The following is an 18,128-nucleotide window of genomic DNA, read 5'->3' on the forward strand; positions in this document are numbered from 1 at the left end:
GAAGATCCCACAGTTGACAATGTGTGTCAGAGCAAAAACCAAGCCATGAGGTCAAAGGAATTCCCTGTAGATACATAATTGTGTTGATGCACAGATCAGGGGAAGGCCACAAAAAATACTTGCAACATTTAAGGTTCCCTAGAGTACAATTGCCTTCATAATTCTTAAATGAAAGATGTTTGAAGCAATCCTGACTCTTCCTAGATCTAGGCATGTGGTGAATCTGAGTAATCATGGTAGAAGGGCTATAGTGACAGAGGTAACTAAGAACCCAGTGGTCACTCTTACTGAGCTCCAGAGATACTGTATGGAGATGAGAGAAACCTCTAGAAGGACAACCATCACTGCAGCCTCCAATGATCTGAACTTTATGACAGAGAGACCAGACACAAGCATATCCTTAATAAAAGACACATGGAATCCCTCCTAGAGTTTTCAAAAAGGCATCTAAAGGACTCTCAGACCATGAACAACAAGATGGGGTGATTCTTTAGCAGTAATTGTCACTGGAAGACTTGAAGGGGTTGAGCAAATGCTGAATGGGACACCTTCCAACTGGACAAGGACCCTAAGCACAAAGGAAAGAAGATACAGGAGTGGTTTAGGGACAACTCTGGGAATGTCCTTGAATTGCCCAGCATGAGCCTAGATTTGAACCCAATCAAACATCTCTGGAGGGACCTAGTTGTCCACTGATAGTCTCCTTCCAAACTGGGCTTGAATTGATCTTTAGAGAAGAATGGAAGAAAATCCCCAAATTCCAGGTGGACGAAAATAGCTAAGTCATATTCAAGAAGACACCAGGCTGGAACTGCTGCCAAAGGGCCTTCAACTAAGCACTGAGTCAAGGGTCTGAATACTTGTGTCAATGTGATATCTCACTTTTTTACTTTTAATACGTTTGCAAAAATTTCTAAAAATCCTGTTTTTGTTTTGTCATTCCTGGGTATTGAGTGTTGGTTGGTGAGGAAAAAATTAAGTTAAACAAATTTAGCACAAGGCTAAACAAAATAATACATTGAAATGGTTTGAATACTTTCTGAAGGCACAACATAACTGACTATTTCTTTCTTTCCACATAGAGTAAGTGAGATCCACCGTTAAATGTATCTTACTTTAAGTGCCAAATCACTGTGTAGCAGTGCTACTTGAATTGCCTACAACTCCTAGCAATCCCAATATTACACCATTGGGCAGATTCACAGGGCACAGGGGTTGCTGGGAAGGAGGATAATTAGGCAGTCTCATTGATAAAGTGCCCAAAAGATTGAAAGGGAATCACGATCATCCATGTTTATTCGTCTCTATTCTTCTCATCCCACCTCTGGAATACAACTACCCTTAAATTATAGTTTCATTCTGGATTTACTGCTTGTGCTTATGCTTCTCCTGTGCCTGCTTGTTTGTGTGATTTTGTCTGGGCTGGTAAACGTCTTTATCCGGGTACCATTCCCAGCTTCTACAGATCTTCTCCCAATGACTGAAACATGGAAGGACAAAACTTTCATAACATTCAGGAAACTGTTCACTTGGCATCTCAACTCATTCTCTCATCATCTACACCTGTTATGCTCGACTGTGTTTTGGACAGCATTGTGCTGATTGTTTATCACTTTTTATCTTTATATCAACAGTATAATGAACTTCTGAGTCTAACATAAAGAACACTGTTAATCCCAGATCTCACCTCTACGCCATATTGGAAAAGACAGAGTTCTTTCAGTTCATGCTTTTATCATATAATCCATAAATTCTAAATTTTTATTCTATTCCTGGCTTTACTGTATGCTTTGTAACATGCCCTGTGATAGTTCTCGCTATCAAAAACTCCACTGAAAATAAACACTAATTGATTGTTGTACACTCAATGGCAGATGGCTGGTTATACGGTCATCTCTAAAGGTTTTATTTTATTAAACAGTAAATCTAACATTTTATGAAAAAGGATATGGTTCATATACGACAAAATAAAAATATGATTGATTGCCTCTGTTGAAAACTGAGAAATGTCAAAAATAGGAAAAAAGAAATTCACTCACAGTCTGAAAAGGTTGGATGCTGCCAGATAATTTTGGAGGGAGCTCTGCAGAGACATGTTTTTAATCACGTCTTTGTATTGTGGTTTCAACTTACCAATGGCAGAGCACTGTTTATAGTTATGGGTGAAGGAGTTTTGGAATTTGGGATATTACATCACTGTCGGTTAAGCTCCAAAACACAAGAGATGCCAGACTTTTAAATGTAGTTCTTATGCAAGTTCTCTTTAAAATATGCCATATAAAAGTATAAAATAAACTAGAAAATTAGCCAGCAAGTCTGGATAGGTGCCAGTTGTTTAATCTTTAATGTGACCAATAGGGGGCACTCCACAAACCAAGATACAAGAGACTGAAGTAAACATCTCAATCCGGCTTAGAAAAGTGCTACTTTTATTTGAACAGTTTTCTCAATTGTCTGGCTGAATCGATTTTTTTTTGGTTAACAAAGCAAGATTTCTTCATTAAATAAATGCTTTAATAGATAGAGATTTCAGTACCATTGTCAGCTATCAACTAATACTTTGGGGAGTTCCTTTTCAATAAACCATTGACTGCCTGACAGAGTCCTCCAGATAATGGTCTTTGTCTCTCAAGTGTCATATTCATACTGCCGTTTCATCTGTCCCGTCAACTTTTATCTTCTTTTTCTAACTGATTTTTTAGCACTTGAACATCATGTCCATTTCCAAACCTAAAACGAAAAAAAAACTTGCTTTAACTACCTTGATGAAATTCATCTTACTGGGGTGTATGCCATCATGCCATACTCTGAAAAAAAGGTGCTTTCTTAATGTTTAAAATAATCATGTGCTATATATTCTGTTTACGTGTTCGTGATGGAGATGAAGCAGTGGGACTTCAAAGTCAATATGTTACTTAAGTGTAGAATGCAGACACCAGCCACTCATTGACAATAAGTGTGTCCATCCATCCATCCATCCATTATCCAACCCGCCATATCCTAACTACAGTGTCACGGGGGTCTGCTGGAACCAATCCCAGCCAACACAGGGCGCAAGGCAGGAAATAAACTCTGGGCAGGGCGCCAGCCCACCACAGCAATGAGTGTCTGCTATGTGTAATAGCAGAGCTAGTTCTGAATTACTTAACTTGCTCTTCATGAATTGTGGTCAGACTGTTTCCATTTTTGTGATAGAAATTAATAGTAGTCATATTGTTACAGGTACAGAGTACAGTGAAACTCTTACTTGCACGTATGACCAATATGCAGCACATCACCACTCTCTGGCGTCATCAAGAATGGATTAAAATACTTCATTTCATTTAAAAGAAAGCAAAATCCTGGTTATCTTACACCCCAAAACCCACCATTTCCATATCACTAGTTCAGTTACACTCCCAGTTCTTCAGACCTCATGGAAGAAACACTGAAGAAAAAACTCCACTTTAGTCAACACTATTTTGTGAAATGGGGTATTGGAATCACAAAGGAATGAAATAGCCCAGTTCAATTATATAAAGAGTAGCCAGTGTGTACAAGTGATACTGCCATGTAGGTTGAGCTAAAAAAAGTGTAACATCAAAAATGTTTTCATGAATCTTATCAGTGGCCAAGCTCAAATTTTTTAGATTGTTCAAAAACACTGACAATTACTGTAAATGTTGAATGTACTTTCAAAACTGACCTGCACAGTAGCTTGAATATTTCACAAGCGTTCACAAATATTTAACCATAACTGTTAATGTGACAAAGAAATGAGGGCATTTCTCTACAGTAAAGAACTTACTTGCTACGTGTGCATGTGTGTGTCTGTGTGGTATGGTAGGTGTACAGTTGTTTCTGTTTTTTTCTGTTTTTTTTATCTATAGCTATAAGAAAGTGAATTGTCCTGAAATGCTTTGACTATTTAAAAATATGGGTTTTACTAACATGTTCATCCATGACTTAAAGTTTGAAACCTTCTTTTCAGATTGGACTGCTGTCATGAACTGTATTGCTTTGGGTCATTCCTTTACTTCCATTAAAATGTATTTTTCTGTTTTTTCTTTTGTTAAAATAAGTTGATTATCTGTGAACTTCTGGACCTAGAACCTTGATCTTGGTGCTATTTGAAAGCTTATGGCCTGATATATTCTGAACATTTTAAAAAAATGAAGGCTGTGGTAAACTTGGCAAACTGACTTATGGGTTTCATGAGGCAAGCTGATAAGCAAATAAAGTGACATGGTGGAAAGAAAAGAATACCAACGACTTACTTCTCTGAATGTCAAGCAAATCACAGAGGCTGATGAACACCATTATAGGAAGAAGAAAAAGAAGAAGAAGAGCAGGCCACTTGCCAAGCATCTAATATGGGATACAACATGCAAGAATGAGAAGGACAGAGAAATGCATGTGACTTGAGGTCTGAGTGTAACTACTTGGGCTGGACTGATTAGCATCAAGTGTGAGATATGGAATATAAGAACGAAAAAGACAGAGAAGTGCATGCAGTAAGAGGCCTGAATGTTTCAGTAGTTTATTATGCTTTGTTAAACACCTATTGAACTGTTCATCTTTATAAAATCTCAAGATTGTACATATATTTTGTCACATATTTGATGTAAATTGTGCTGCACTATGAGATAGATATACAGTTGAAAACCTTTGGAGACGTGTAGGACAGGCAAGTTCAGAGCCGCCAGCCTCGTGGTGCTGTGAGGCACTAACGCCAGCCGCTGTACAGCTCTCTTTGAAGTTATGCAATCTTACATTTTCATATGTCCCATTTAATGCTTCTCAAATAAACAGAATGCTAGCAGCAATATTTTTTTTTAATAAGTGGAAGGTTGCAAGGTCAAACATTCTGTTCTCTCACCTGGCTTTTTTACAAGTAAATTTCAAGAAGGGAGTCAATATAAAAGTCTGTTAAAATTTTGTTTTGTTGATTGAGGTTCCAAAAGCATTTATAAAAAGCATACATAATAATTACACTACATTTTTCACACTGTTTAATATTGGTTAGGGAAAATATGAACGCGATGGTGTCGGCCGCACTCATCAGCCACGTTTTCTTCTCTTTCTGCTCAGGTTGGCCCTCGTTCTTTGATGTGGTAAAGACAGATGCTGTTTCCCAGATGGATGACTTCTCTTATGGCATGCATAGAATTGAAACGAGCTGTAGCCAGGTATGGTATTGCAGCCCACAAATCAATGTGATACTACTATACTTTTGACACTATGATTTTTCTTTTATTTATTTGTTTAGGCCACAATATCAGTCAGTCGATTTATTTTTCATGGTGCAGTTCATCCCATTTGGTTTTATTTGTATGTTATAGCATAATGTGGATACGCTTACATCCAGGATAACAGCAGGATAAGTGACTTGCTTAGAATGTGGATGTTCTTGGAAGCCTCTTTAGCATCCTTCAGCTTTATAAAGGGAAACATTTTCACTGTGGTTTGGCTTTATAGCATATGCTTACAATTTCATTCTTGACTGTGTGATTGTATTTTGCCAAAACTGCAACACTATTCTTCAATAAGGAAGCTTTTACACACGGTAGTACAAAAATCCCTGTTACACAATCAAACCTAGATAATCTTGTGACCCAGGTTCGTGGTGTGGCCCAACACTGCACTAAAACCAATAAATAATAATAAAAGCACTAAAAGCAACCTCTTCCTAAAACAATACCCAAGCCTCCTTTCATAAAAACAGAACATTAAAAGAAAAATAACCTTAAAATGACAATACAATCAATCAATAAATAGTCCATTAAAAAGCTCAAAATCTTAAAACATCCTTCTCAGGTTTGAGTCTGTGAGTTCTTTAAAAACATTCAGGCACCTATTCCATTTGCTGTTTCTCCTTCTGTTCTTTGTTCCTCACTGCCTCAGCTCAGCCCGCCGCTACCACCAAATGTGATGGTGCGGACTGGCTTCATGCTTCTGCTACACCCAGGAGTCTATTGAACTCGACACTGGACACATACACATAGCAAGGGGTAGGTGCAAAAATGATCCAAGTGTTTTTATTTAAATTAATCACATAAACAGTGTCCAAATAGTGCAGTGCACAAATGTCTTCCATAAATGAGTGAATAATCCTTACTCTTAAAACTGTATATTATAAAAGAAAATCTTGAGACGAGACAAGATTATTTTCAAGAGTTTTTTTCAAATTGGTCTCAACCATTTCCAATTGATGGCCCACGACTACGGTCCTCTCATGTCTCCTTCATGTGAACGCTTTTGTCACCTCTCACTCGTGTGAATGCTTTTGTCAGATAGAAACAAAAAGGAGTGTGATATCCAAGAAAAAATTAATTGCAAAAATGTAGCTCGATTAAATATTGTATCACTAAAAGATATCAGTTTCATTTAAAATTGTTGTTATGTGAATCAAAAGGAGCAACGTCGTATAAAGATGTTCTAACTATAGCTGGAACTACTTGCAGTACTTTTCAATAAGTGACTTGAGCAGCTGGATTTTGTAAATCGGACGACTATATTTTCGAAACGATGTCTGATGCCTGACAAATTGAGACACTTCTTTGTGTACTTTAACAATAACGGGTGAAGTGGATGCTTTAAAATTATGGGAAGTGTTCAAAGGACCATTATCTGAAAAGTCTAATGAATAAATGGCTCATTCGATCATCAAAGAATTGTTAGAAGCTGAAGATTTAATGATGCAGCAATTTGGACTTCCAGAAGAAATAGACAAATCTGAGATAAAGAAAGAGATAACAGTAGACTAAGATTTAATTGTGGAAAGCCATGGAAAATTATATCGTGAAATGTACTCATAATTAAACGATGATCAAAGAGCAATTTTCAACACAATTCTAAAATGTATTCTCAGTGAAATTCGTCAGAAGTTATTCTTCATAGATGGACCTGGCAGCACAGGTAAAACATTTTTGTATACAAGTAAGTGTTTAGTCCATTATTGCAAACACTTATGCAAAAACATTGCATCGATAGCGTGGACAGATATAGCAGCAGTTCTTCTTCCATATGGTAAAATGACTCAAAAAACTTTTAACTTACTTTTAAATATCACAAATGAAAAGGTTACATTGGACAAAATGGAAAAAGAAGATGAAACAAGAAATGCAAAAGACCGAAATATTTATTTGGGACGAAGCTTCAATGATCCCACTAACAGTATTAAATATAATTGACAAAAGTTTCGGGACATTTTTAACTCCGATCAACCGTTTGCGGATAAAACTTTTATACTGGGTGGCGACTTTCGTCAAGTTCTACCAGTAGTCAAGAAAGGAGGCTGAAGGCATATTTACAATGCATGCCTAAAGAGTGGGCCTTTATGGTCTTAGTTCCAACAATTCAAATTACAAAACAATATGTGAGCAGATCAAGATTCGGTTGATTTTGCTATGTGGCTATTAGACATTGGCAACTTTAAAATTCAAAATTTCCCAATTAAAGACGACTTATTATGTCCAAATGTTATTGAAAAATTTTATCCCGAAGGGTTATCAATAGAAGAAATGAGTACACAGGCAATCCTAGCAGCGAGAAATGATGAAGTCAAATGAATTAACATGAAAATCGTCGATCGGTTACAGGGCAAATTGATTAAATATGTATCAATAGACTATGCTAAAGCAGTTGGAAGTGATAGTGTGGAAGATGAAAACATCAACTTACTCCGTAGAATATCTACAAGTGTTAACACTGTCTGATCTTCCACTGGCTGAATTTCTGTTGAAAGAAGGATGTATCGTAATGAATTACTTGCTGTAATGTAAAATAGTTAGTTCTATTATGCATATGTAACAGTTCCCATGAAAATAACAATCTGTTTAAATTGTACATCCACTTACCCATACACAATCGGCAGAGCTTGCCTTGGGGTTGGCAAGCGAAGCGAGCAGGGGGCAGAGACCCCTAGTATTCTATTAAAACAAGGTTAAAACAAGCAAGAAACTGTCCTTTTTATAAATCTCCAAGTCCTGGTGTATCGCTTTTATCTTGGCATCTCCTCCCCTTATCCTGACAGGACCTTGCATGAGGAGAAGACGTCCATCTAACAGTCACAGCCAACCATCTTTTACAGGTCCGGGTCCCTGCTGTCCTATGGTTCGAGCTGGGCTCCCAATCTGAACCTCATTTCCAAGGCTGGGTCCCAAGTGCTATCAGTGGCTCCCAATGGGCTCCCAATCTAAGCATCCCCAACTCCCCCTGCCTTCCCCGTCATACATGGGAGTGAGGTCCGGGTCACTACTGCTCCCAAGTTGCTCAGCTGGAGTGGCCTTCTTTTCTCCAGCCTCTGAGCTTTGGCTGTATGCTTCCCAGAGGGGCTCTCCTAATGGCTGCCTGCCTCCTATCTCACTCAGTTGCTGTTACACCGGCTCTCTCCAATACCTGCTTTTCGTTCTGTCCTTTTCTTAGACTCTGTCTTCTCTATTGGTTCTTTTTTCTCTTCTCTGATTCTCCTTTCTCCTTATATACCTTTGTGGGTGCAGCGCTTCAATCGTGAACCGTAGAAGGCCAATGGAGCAATCAAGACAGACCACAACCTCATATGCAGGTGTGCTCCGTCTGAATCACCCCACCAACCTCCTGCAGCCACATGAGTGCACACCCCCACCCATGTTGATTGAGCCGGCTAAACAGTAATGTATTTAAAATGCACCTTGTACTGCTTAACCGCGGACCCACTATTCCACAGACTGTCATTTAGTAAGAATTTTTGAGGGCCCATGAATAACATTTATGAAAACTGCTTATAGTGCTGAACATTTCTTTAATTGATCTTCTTTAACCAATGCAAAAAAAGAATGCCAGAAGGCACTTGTATGGTGCTGTATGTTAAGAGGGAAAACAAACAAACCAATTGGGAAAATGAACAAAATAAAACTTTTTTTGTGTGCTAGGAAAAAAAAAAATACAGAAAAACACCAGTGTCTAGAGGACAAACAACCAATGGTGGCCCGTAAGTTTCTAATAGAATGGAAACCAGAGCGCTTAGAATGCAATGGGGACTTATTTGCTTGTTGTTTAGATAGGGAGAACATTTTTGAACCTTAGTATTTGTAAGATAAAAACTGACCCATGAGAGGAAAATTAAAGGGGCCTCTTATATCCAAGGAGGATGAGAGAAATCACCTGAGGTATTTGAAGGTTTGAGCATGTTCCACATGTTTTTGAGTGTGTGGACCATTGTGATTGAACACAAGTGGGAACAAGCAAGGCTGTTTGAGCAGCAATACCTGAAAATGTAGTAATGTATATATAAAAATATATGGGGAGCGCTAGGCAAACTTGAAGACAACACCTTTAATACAACATTCTGGAATGCTGTGTGTATTTTTTTTTTTTTGTTGTTGTTTAACAAAGTGGGGCCTCTGAATGAAGTAAATGCTTGTTTGGCAATAAAACATTCAAAGGCAGTATATAACAAGACAAAGACCTGCTTTTTAGGGTTGGTGATAGGTAAACCTTTATACATATACACTTTATTAGGTACAACTGTTCAACTATTTGTTAATGCAAATATCTTCTCATGATGTCATGGCATGACATGGCAGCAACTCAAAGCATTTAGGCATGTAGACCTGCTGAAGTTCAAACCGAGCATCAGAATGGGGAAGAAAGGTGATGTAAGTGGTTTTGAATGTCTTGATGGTGCCAGACGGCCTGGTCTGAGTACTTCAGAAACTGCTGATCTACTGGAATTTTCATGCACAACCATCTCTAGGGTTTACAGAGAATGGGCCGAGAAAGGGAAAATATCCAGTGAGTGGCAGTTCTCTGGGCAAAATGCTAAAGAGTGCCAGTTTAATCTCAAACTCCACTGCACTGTTCTGTGGTCCTATTGTACCAAATGCTAATGATTGTAGAAAAGTATAAAATAAAGTGTGGTTGTTTAAATGTTAAAACTAACTGATGTATTTATTTAATTTTAGTGTGGTGCTCACCTTGGCCATTTGTTCGATGATGGACCCCGTCCGACTGGTAAAAGATACTGCATCAATTCTGCCTCATTGTCCTTTGCACCTAAGACACAGATACCCACTGAGAAGGCTAAAAGTAATGACAATCAACACTTGCCAGCAGGCTCCGAAAATGCACAACTGTAAGCTTCTTATTGGAGCCCAGCCTATGGACCCTTGAAATCGCCTATGGCCTTTATTGCTGTTATAACAACATTTTACTTTTTTCAGTGTTCAGTCTATTTTTTGGAGAACAAAAGAGCTTCATATAAATTTTAAAAACAAGGTAATTTTGATACAGGCATATTATGTACAGTATAATAAAGGCAATACGTACACTTACAGAGAATGTTGGACTGGATGAACAATAAAGTTTTAAACCAAAAATGTAAAAGTGAAATTATTTTAATATTAATCCACTGATTTATGACTTAGAGAATACAATAACCAGAATGATTGTGTATTTCAACCAAAGTCTGCTTTTTAGTAATGGGTAGAAAGCTCATTACATAATACAGTAATTACATAAAGTAGCATAAAAGCAAGCACAGTGTGGTTGTCGGGTGCGTATGGAATGAAATTGTTGGCTATTCACTAATTTTGCAGAAATGTTAGACAAAAATATTTTTTGCATCACATCTTCTAATTTAATCTATGACTTCTATTTTCTGTTGCATTCATGTTGTAATATTTGAGCATTTATTAAAGAGGACAAATCAATTCATTCCGAAAAAATCAAAATGTGTTCATGTTTCTTATTCTGCAGTTTGGATTATCATGGTTCATCCAGCAAATTCCCCAGGCTGGTTTTCAAAGTTGCATTTCTTGTTTGTTTCATTGTTTGTTGGTATTAAGGTTTATTTTGTTTTATATGTACATTTTTCTTTGTGTTCATTTGTCCATGTGTTTTGGGGGTGTCTCCCCAAGGGGTGGGGCCACCTTCCAATCACTGCCAGGAATGGCTCACCATCATTTTTTAAGGGCGGGCCTTCCATGGTTCCTGCATTTCTTTGAACGCACTGGAGTAGGGAGTGTTTTTTTAAATTACTGTGCTATTGCTTTACTTTATGTTTTATGGATTTTTGACTCTTTACTTTGTTTTGACTTCACCTCTTGGATTCTGATTTGGAGCTGTGCTTTCTGATTTTATTAGACCTCTGTTCGGTTTTGACCACTGCTTTGGATTCTGTATCAGAACTTTGTTTGCTGTGGTTGCCTTGCCTCTTGGAGGTTTGTACTTAAAAAGCCATTTTTGTAAAACTAAACCTTTTAATTTATCAAGCTTTGTTTTGGACCTTTGGGTTTCTAGATGAGGTACAGTATTTTAATATTGTTTTCCCCCTCTAGTGGGCAGTTTTGGAAGTGTTTTTGCAGCTATCCTTTTGACCCCAAGCAACTTCTTGACATGGATAGAGCGCCATGCTGGCACTGATAATTAACACTACTGCATTGTGGGTCCACCATCTGGGCCTACGTCCAGTCATTGTCTTTGTGGAGTCCATGTCTGCATGGTTTTTCACCAGGTACTCTTATTTTCCTCACACATCCCAAAAACTTGCATGCTAAGTGAACTTGTGTTTCCTAATTCGCCCAATGGATGTATGGTAGAGCAGGTCCTGGAAAGGACCAGCTGTCCATTCAAGTCTGTTTCCTTCTTTGAACAAAGTGTTGTTAGGGTAGACTATAAACACCACAATTCCAACCTTGAAGTAGAATTAAGCAGGTTTGAGAGTTTTGCGTGTTATGCTAAAAAAGGAGATAGACTTCAGATAATGACAAGGGCTTTCATCAGTTTTGCTGCAGAAAGGTTTGATTTAGAGGAAGGCAGGCAGCCAGAGCCCCATATGCAAGGACCCATAGGATAGAGGAAATCTACCATTTGAGACAAGCATTGAGGTCCGTAAATTCTCAGTTCAAGATGGCTAGAGAGGGGTCTTACTGGAACTTTGGGATGTCTTAAGAAAGACACTTTAGACCCCCAGCAGGGCAGAATGGTACAAAAGGTGAAGGAGAAACAGGATCAAAAAGGTGACTACATTAAATTGAAAACCCTTTACATTAATTAAGAAAATGCTTGACCAACAGCAGAGTGCTTACTGTATCTTATTTTTTCAAAAGGAGAGATTGACTAGCATCTTTACAGCACTATCAATACCACGTCAAAGAGTAGGTCTTGGGACCCTCAGAGACTTTCTCAGTCCACCTGGACTCAAGTTGGAAGGAGAGGATTGTGAAATCAACAACAGCAATTTTAATTTCACAATTGTGTTGAGTGCCCTACAAGGTACCCCAGAGGTGTCCCAAAATGCTTCATTGTTTGCTGGGGATCTTTATCGTGACCTGAAGAGGTAGCGCGTTGCTTAGCAGTGGAGGATTGTAGAGGGCATCTGAATTCTAAAAGAGGAGAACTCAAAGAACATCAAGCAGTTTAATCAGAGGCCAAGGTATTTTGCTGTATCATTTTCTGATGACTTGCTGAAGAAGAGAGTATTTTGCTGAGTTATTGTACTTAACCTAGTAGAGGACCTCCTGAGGAATTCATATACCTGCATAGGCAACTGTTCAGAAAGATGGGATCCTTAAATTGCCAGGGTATATTATGCACGCTTTGGTGTTCACACAGTTGATTGGGGAGCCATGAAAGATCAAAACAGATCTGGCTGTGTTATGAATAGACTTTGCCAATGTCTGTGAGTCCATACCCCATGTGCATCCTCACACCAGACAAGATCAAGGATTTCATTTTGAACAACTACAGTAGTGTCCTTCTGAGAGTCATCTCTGGAATATTCACATCTACAGTAAGTGGCATTAGAGGATTATTGCTGTATGTAACAGTTCAGTGATGATCTTTATTCTTGTCATGCCCATGGTGATCAAGTCAGCAGAAGTGAACTGTACCAGATCACTGCAGTTTTGCATCTAAGACCCCACATCTGAATAATCACAAAGCCACAATTTTATCAATACAAAGCTGCAGGAGGTTTCAGCAGGGCATGGAAAAGCTCACAACTTGAGAAAGCAAAATCCAGGTCCTTGATGCTGAACAGATGAAAGGTGGTTGAGAAGTTTCAGTTCTCCTTCGAAGGGAAACTGATTTCAACCATCACAAAACAAATTGTCAAGAGCACCATGCAGGACACAGCGTCCATTAAGGTAGACATTTTGGGGAACTAGAGTCTTCAATGGCAGCAGTGAGTAAAATTGAGGAAATGTAATATTTGAATTTACCAGCATGCTGTCCAATGCTACTGGTGTGTGACATCCCAATATCAGCCATTGAGACTTTACAAAGGAAGACCATTCCCGACCTGTGCCGAAGGCCAGGCTTACCACAGACGTTAGGAAGCATCGCTTTGTATAGGAACAACAAAGTAAAGCTCTCAATCTACAGTGTGACTGAGGAGCTGAGGGCTACTTGTACTACAGAGTCGTGGCTGTATATGGAGTCTAATGGCCTGAATGTATTACATGCATATCATTGGTCAGACAGGACAATGGCCAATGAATGAAGGGGAGAGGAGGGTCATCATATCAAAAGCTCAAACCCATGTTCCTGTTTGTTGATTACTTTCATTGCATAGACTTATTTATTTAACAATATTTGTGCACATTGTAAGCATATGATGGGATGACTTGACTTGTGGATTATGACACCCATGAGATTTTTTCATGGACGTTTTTGATATTATTTGCTGCTGTCCAGCACTTCTATCACAAATTTTGTTATGTTATTTCTTGATTAAAACATGAGATATTTTTTTTCCGTGCCATGACTACCAACTTCTGTACATGGGGTAAGTACAATATAAAACAATTTGTTTTTTGGGTTGAGTATTCCTTTGAAACATAAACAGTCCATAGCCGCTACCTCATTCTTCAGACAGTGCCTGGATTTAATATAGCAATATCACCGTACAGGGGGTTCTGCTTCATTTTTCCAGTTTGAAGTGGGCCTCATGTCTCCCTGTCTTTCCCTGCATGCACCCCAGTGACTTAACTAAAGTTGGTGGACGACTTCTTTGCAGATTGGCATTATGAAAGAGTGGTCTGGAACAGTTATTCTGACCGTTTCTGCCATAGCATATGCATATTGTTGTTTGGAGATCTTTAGGGAGAAATAGAGAAATGGGACAAAAGGTTCCATGAGCATTATTTTCATTTTATGCTCAAGATAGTTAACTCCAGATTACATTCACTTAGCCTCTGTTTTCAGTATTAAGGAAACTGAGTTGGACAGATTTCACAGTTTGGACCACCAGGTGTTGTACCAATGCATCCAGAGGCTTGAGCTGACTCACAAGAGTAAATATCTGTCATTATCATCTGTGGCTGCCATTCTTTGAGGTTGTGGTCTTCCTGGAGAGTGCAATGTAGTTAACTATTTGTTTAGCCAATGGGCTGAAGCTACAGTCTTCTTAAATGTGGCGAGAAACACTTCTATGCTGCCTGATGGGGTGAGGGTCCTAAGAATTTCAGATGGTAATGTCCTTGGCACTTCTTGATGTGGCTGCATGTACTACTGCTCTGTTTTCATGTACTGTGGACTATCCATCCATCCATTATCCAACCTGCTATATCCTAATTACAGGGTCACGGGGGTCTGCATGAGGCAATCCCAGCCAATACAGGGCACAAGGCAGGAAACAAACCCTGGGCAGTGCACTCACCAGCCCACCGCAGGACACACACACCCACACAAGCACACACAAGGGACAATTTAGAATTGCCAAAGTACCTAACCTGCATGTCTTTGGACTGTGAGAGGAAACCAGAGTACCCAGAGGAAACCCACGCAGACACGGGTAGAACATGCAAACCTGGGAAGCGAACCCGGGTCTCCTAACTGTGAGGCAGCAGCGCTACCTACTGCGCCACCACGCCACCCACTGTTGACTATTGTATCAGAAAATTCTTAAAGAGAGCCCGGGATTAGTTGAATGATGCAGCATGAAATTATTATGGGAAAGTACTTTTTAACACAGTGCAAGTGGTGCTGAATAAGTATATTCATTTACTAAATGTCATAAGCGAAATAAAAATGTGTTACTTCCTCATTCAAGCAGCCTTAATCTAATAGTACAATAAATTTTGGATGAACTCCTGAAAACATTCAATGACAAAATAATTGTAAGAACAGAAGGGGGCAAATACTTTTCATGTGACTGTATAAGCAACAATTTATTTCTTGTATGGTGCAAAATTACACAAGGAATGCCTCTGTGGGCGTTAACATGTCCTATTTTTTGCCACCCAAAAGAAAAAAGAAATGGAAGAAACCTTGGGAAAGGCAATTTAGAGAGGGACCCTTTCAGGTATGTTGAGCATGCAATGGTGTCGAAAATGGGGGTACAATACACAAAACAGAATACAAGGAATCCTTTTCATAGACTTGCATGGCCAATTTATCATTGCCTCCTCAGGAATAAGATACAGTAGTACAAACTACTTTGTTCTTGAACAGAACTCCTTACCAATTGCAGGCACAGAATGCCGCAACAACTCTCAAGGCAAAAAGCAAGAACAGATACCACTCACTTGATACAAAACTACCACATACTGTATAAAGATACAGATTTTTTTTAATACATCCAAACAAAGTAGAAAGTAATCAACATAAGTGAAAAATAACAGTATCTGTCCATCAGTTAATTGTATAACCACTGCCAGATTGTAGAAAAGGAGTCAAACAAGCCAGACACAGTCAGTCCTGGAGACCTCAGCCAAAAGGCGCCTCCCCCCTATTGGCCATTCTACAGCTGAGTCAGCCAATCCGATGAAAGGACCCCTCTACCCAATGATTCCAGTGCTCCTTTATTAGAGATGAATTTTCCATTGTCAGGCAAACAACTTGGCAGTGGAGCAGTGGCACCAAGTGCCACGTACAGTATGAATACTGAGAAGAGAAACAGAGAAGGTGAGGTTTAGTAACAAATTATAAATATATTACTTCTCAGGGTATGGTAAACTGAAGTAGTGAGTCTTCTGCTGGGATTTCAAAGCTAAGACCGAAGGGGTACCTCTTATAGTAGCTGGCAGACCAGTCCACAATTTAGGTGCCCTGTAACTAAAGGCTTGACCTCTACTGTTATTTTATTAATCCTTGGAATCGAGGATTATATCTGCTAACTGGAATATAAACGTTTTCACACAAACAGCCAAATGGGGGGCCTACGCTTACCCAGCTGTCTGGCCACAGCAGTGCAGTTCATCCTGTTACATAAAGAACAATTGAGATGATGTTGTGGATTTGTTGGGAGTCTTCTATATTCAACTTGTAACTCAACCTCAACTTTTATTTTTTTTCAGGCTTTAAAAGATAATATGAGTCGTTAGACTTAAAGTTCAAAAGGAATCCCAATTTGCTTTTCAAGAAAAAAGATTTTGTAGTATTCAGAAAGTTTTCAGTTGAGAAATTTCCTGTCATATCCTTGATTGTTGCACTAAAAGATTTCTTTTTAATTTTAGCTTTGGTTCTTAAGTGCGGGGAGAAATAAACTACAATATTTAAAAAAAAATCAAAGCCTACACTTTCAAATACAGAAAAAATGTTAAAAAGTGTTTATCTACATAATAGCCCAGTCAATACAAGCTTGTCAGTGCAAAATTCTGTTTCCAAGTCTCCATACTTGCCTATGCCATCCAAATAATAAAAATAAATGAACTCTCCCATTACTGATCAAATATTTTTTGAGCATAAAAGTGAGTATTAAAATATAATTTAGAATTTTCCAAACTGTAACAACTGATTATGCATTAAAAATATTAAAAATGAATCTAACAAAGACTTTGTATCTCCAATTCCTGGTGAGACATTATTTAAAACACATAAAAATAATCCATCAGTAAAAAACATGAAAAGAAGAACACACTTTAAACTTTGGTCTTAAATTAAGCAGGCTATCAGTTGAATTTACTTAGAACGGTGCTATTATCAGAATGATCAGATAAATTTGTATTTTTTGTGGGCTTCAGTATTTAACAGAGAAAACTGTGTGTCATGAATTGGGATTTGATGTCAATGTGCATGTACAGATGTCTGGAGGTTAAGTGCAGCTCAGTGTTGTGTTCTTTGATTGAATCTGGTGGTCTTTAGCTGGAGTCTAAGCAATGCCACATTACACAACTTCTAGTCATAGGAATTTGTAGAATATTAGAAAGGTTTACATAAGAACAGCCATTCGGCCCAACAAAGCGATTCAGTCCTATCCACTTAATTCCTCCAAAATAACATCAAGTCGAGTTCTGAAGGTCCCTAACATCTTACTGTCTACCACACTACTTGGTAGCTAATTCCATGTGCCTGTGGTTCTCTGTCTTAAGAAAGTCTTCCTAATGTTTGTGTGAAATTTACCCTTAATAAATTTCCAATTGTGTCCCTGTGTTGTTGATGAACTTATTTTAAAGTAATCGTCTCGACCCAATTTAATGATTCCCGTCATAACTTTAAACATACTGTAGCACCTCTTAATCATCTTTTGCTTCAACTATCTCTTTTAATATATCCTCATAACCCATCCTTTGCAGTCCTGGAACCAGTCTAGTCACTCTTCTCTGAACATTTTCTAGCACTGCTATGTCTTTGTTGTAGTTTGGGGACCAAAACTGTACACAATTTTGTCAAAACTACTAACTGAAGTTTGCTGATCTTGTTGCTGGACCATGTCAATTTATGATTGAAAATCAGTGGGCATGTCAATTTTACTGAATGAGCATCAACCTTTCAGTACAGTCGTGCTCATCTCTTTTTGTGACAGCCAATAGCGTGCTGCCTGATGAAGTCAGTGTCGTAAGCAGGGTTAACAAATATGGAGAGTTCAACCACAATCCTGTCCCTGTTTTTTGTCTTTTTGTAAACTCTCTCATGGTACATAAAACACAAGACATCAAACAGATGAGCTTTTCTTCTGTTTGTGTGGTCCAAAAAACCTGCATTCTTTATTCCTCGTTGCTGCATTATGCTCATTGTACAGTAGTTCCTGATGAGCATTCCTTGGTTGTCAGCTCTCAAGCACACTATGACTAAAGACAAAACCAAACTGGTTTACTTTTCTCGCGGTGATTCGTGAACTAGTTTAACACTAAGTCACATTAGGTGATCGACTTCATGGTAGCACGCAAAGCGACTGTCTTTAAATCTTTACGATTATGTAAATGAAGGCTAAGACGGAAAATTGC

At 38.5% G+C, this 18,128-nt stretch overlaps 1 protein-coding gene across 4 annotated transcripts in view; it reads left to right on the forward strand.

Moving 5' to 3' along the window:
- msrb3 (methionine sulfoxide reductase B3) overlaps positions 1-10,691 on the forward strand; it is a 191,418-nt gene extending 180,727 nt beyond the window's left edge. For all 4 annotated transcript variants that reach the window (XM_039769737.1, XM_039769739.1, XM_039769740.1 and 1 more), the window contains 2 exons: positions 5,071-5,168; positions 9,924-10,691. In XM_039769737.1, the coding sequence (XP_039625671.1) occupies positions 5,071-5,168; positions 9,924-10,097 (272 nt within the window). In that variant the 3' untranslated portion in view covers positions 10,098-10,691. The remainder of the gene's footprint in view (positions 1-5,070; positions 5,169-9,923) is intronic.
- The last annotated feature ends 7,437 nt before the right edge of the window (positions 10,692-18,128 follow it).

Source organism: Polypterus senegalus, chromosome 11 (assembly GCF_016835505.1).
Source record: "Polypterus senegalus isolate Bchr_013 chromosome 11, ASM1683550v1, whole genome shotgun sequence".
Taxonomy (NCBI): domain Eukaryota; kingdom Metazoa; phylum Chordata; class Cladistia; order Polypteriformes; family Polypteridae; genus Polypterus; species Polypterus senegalus.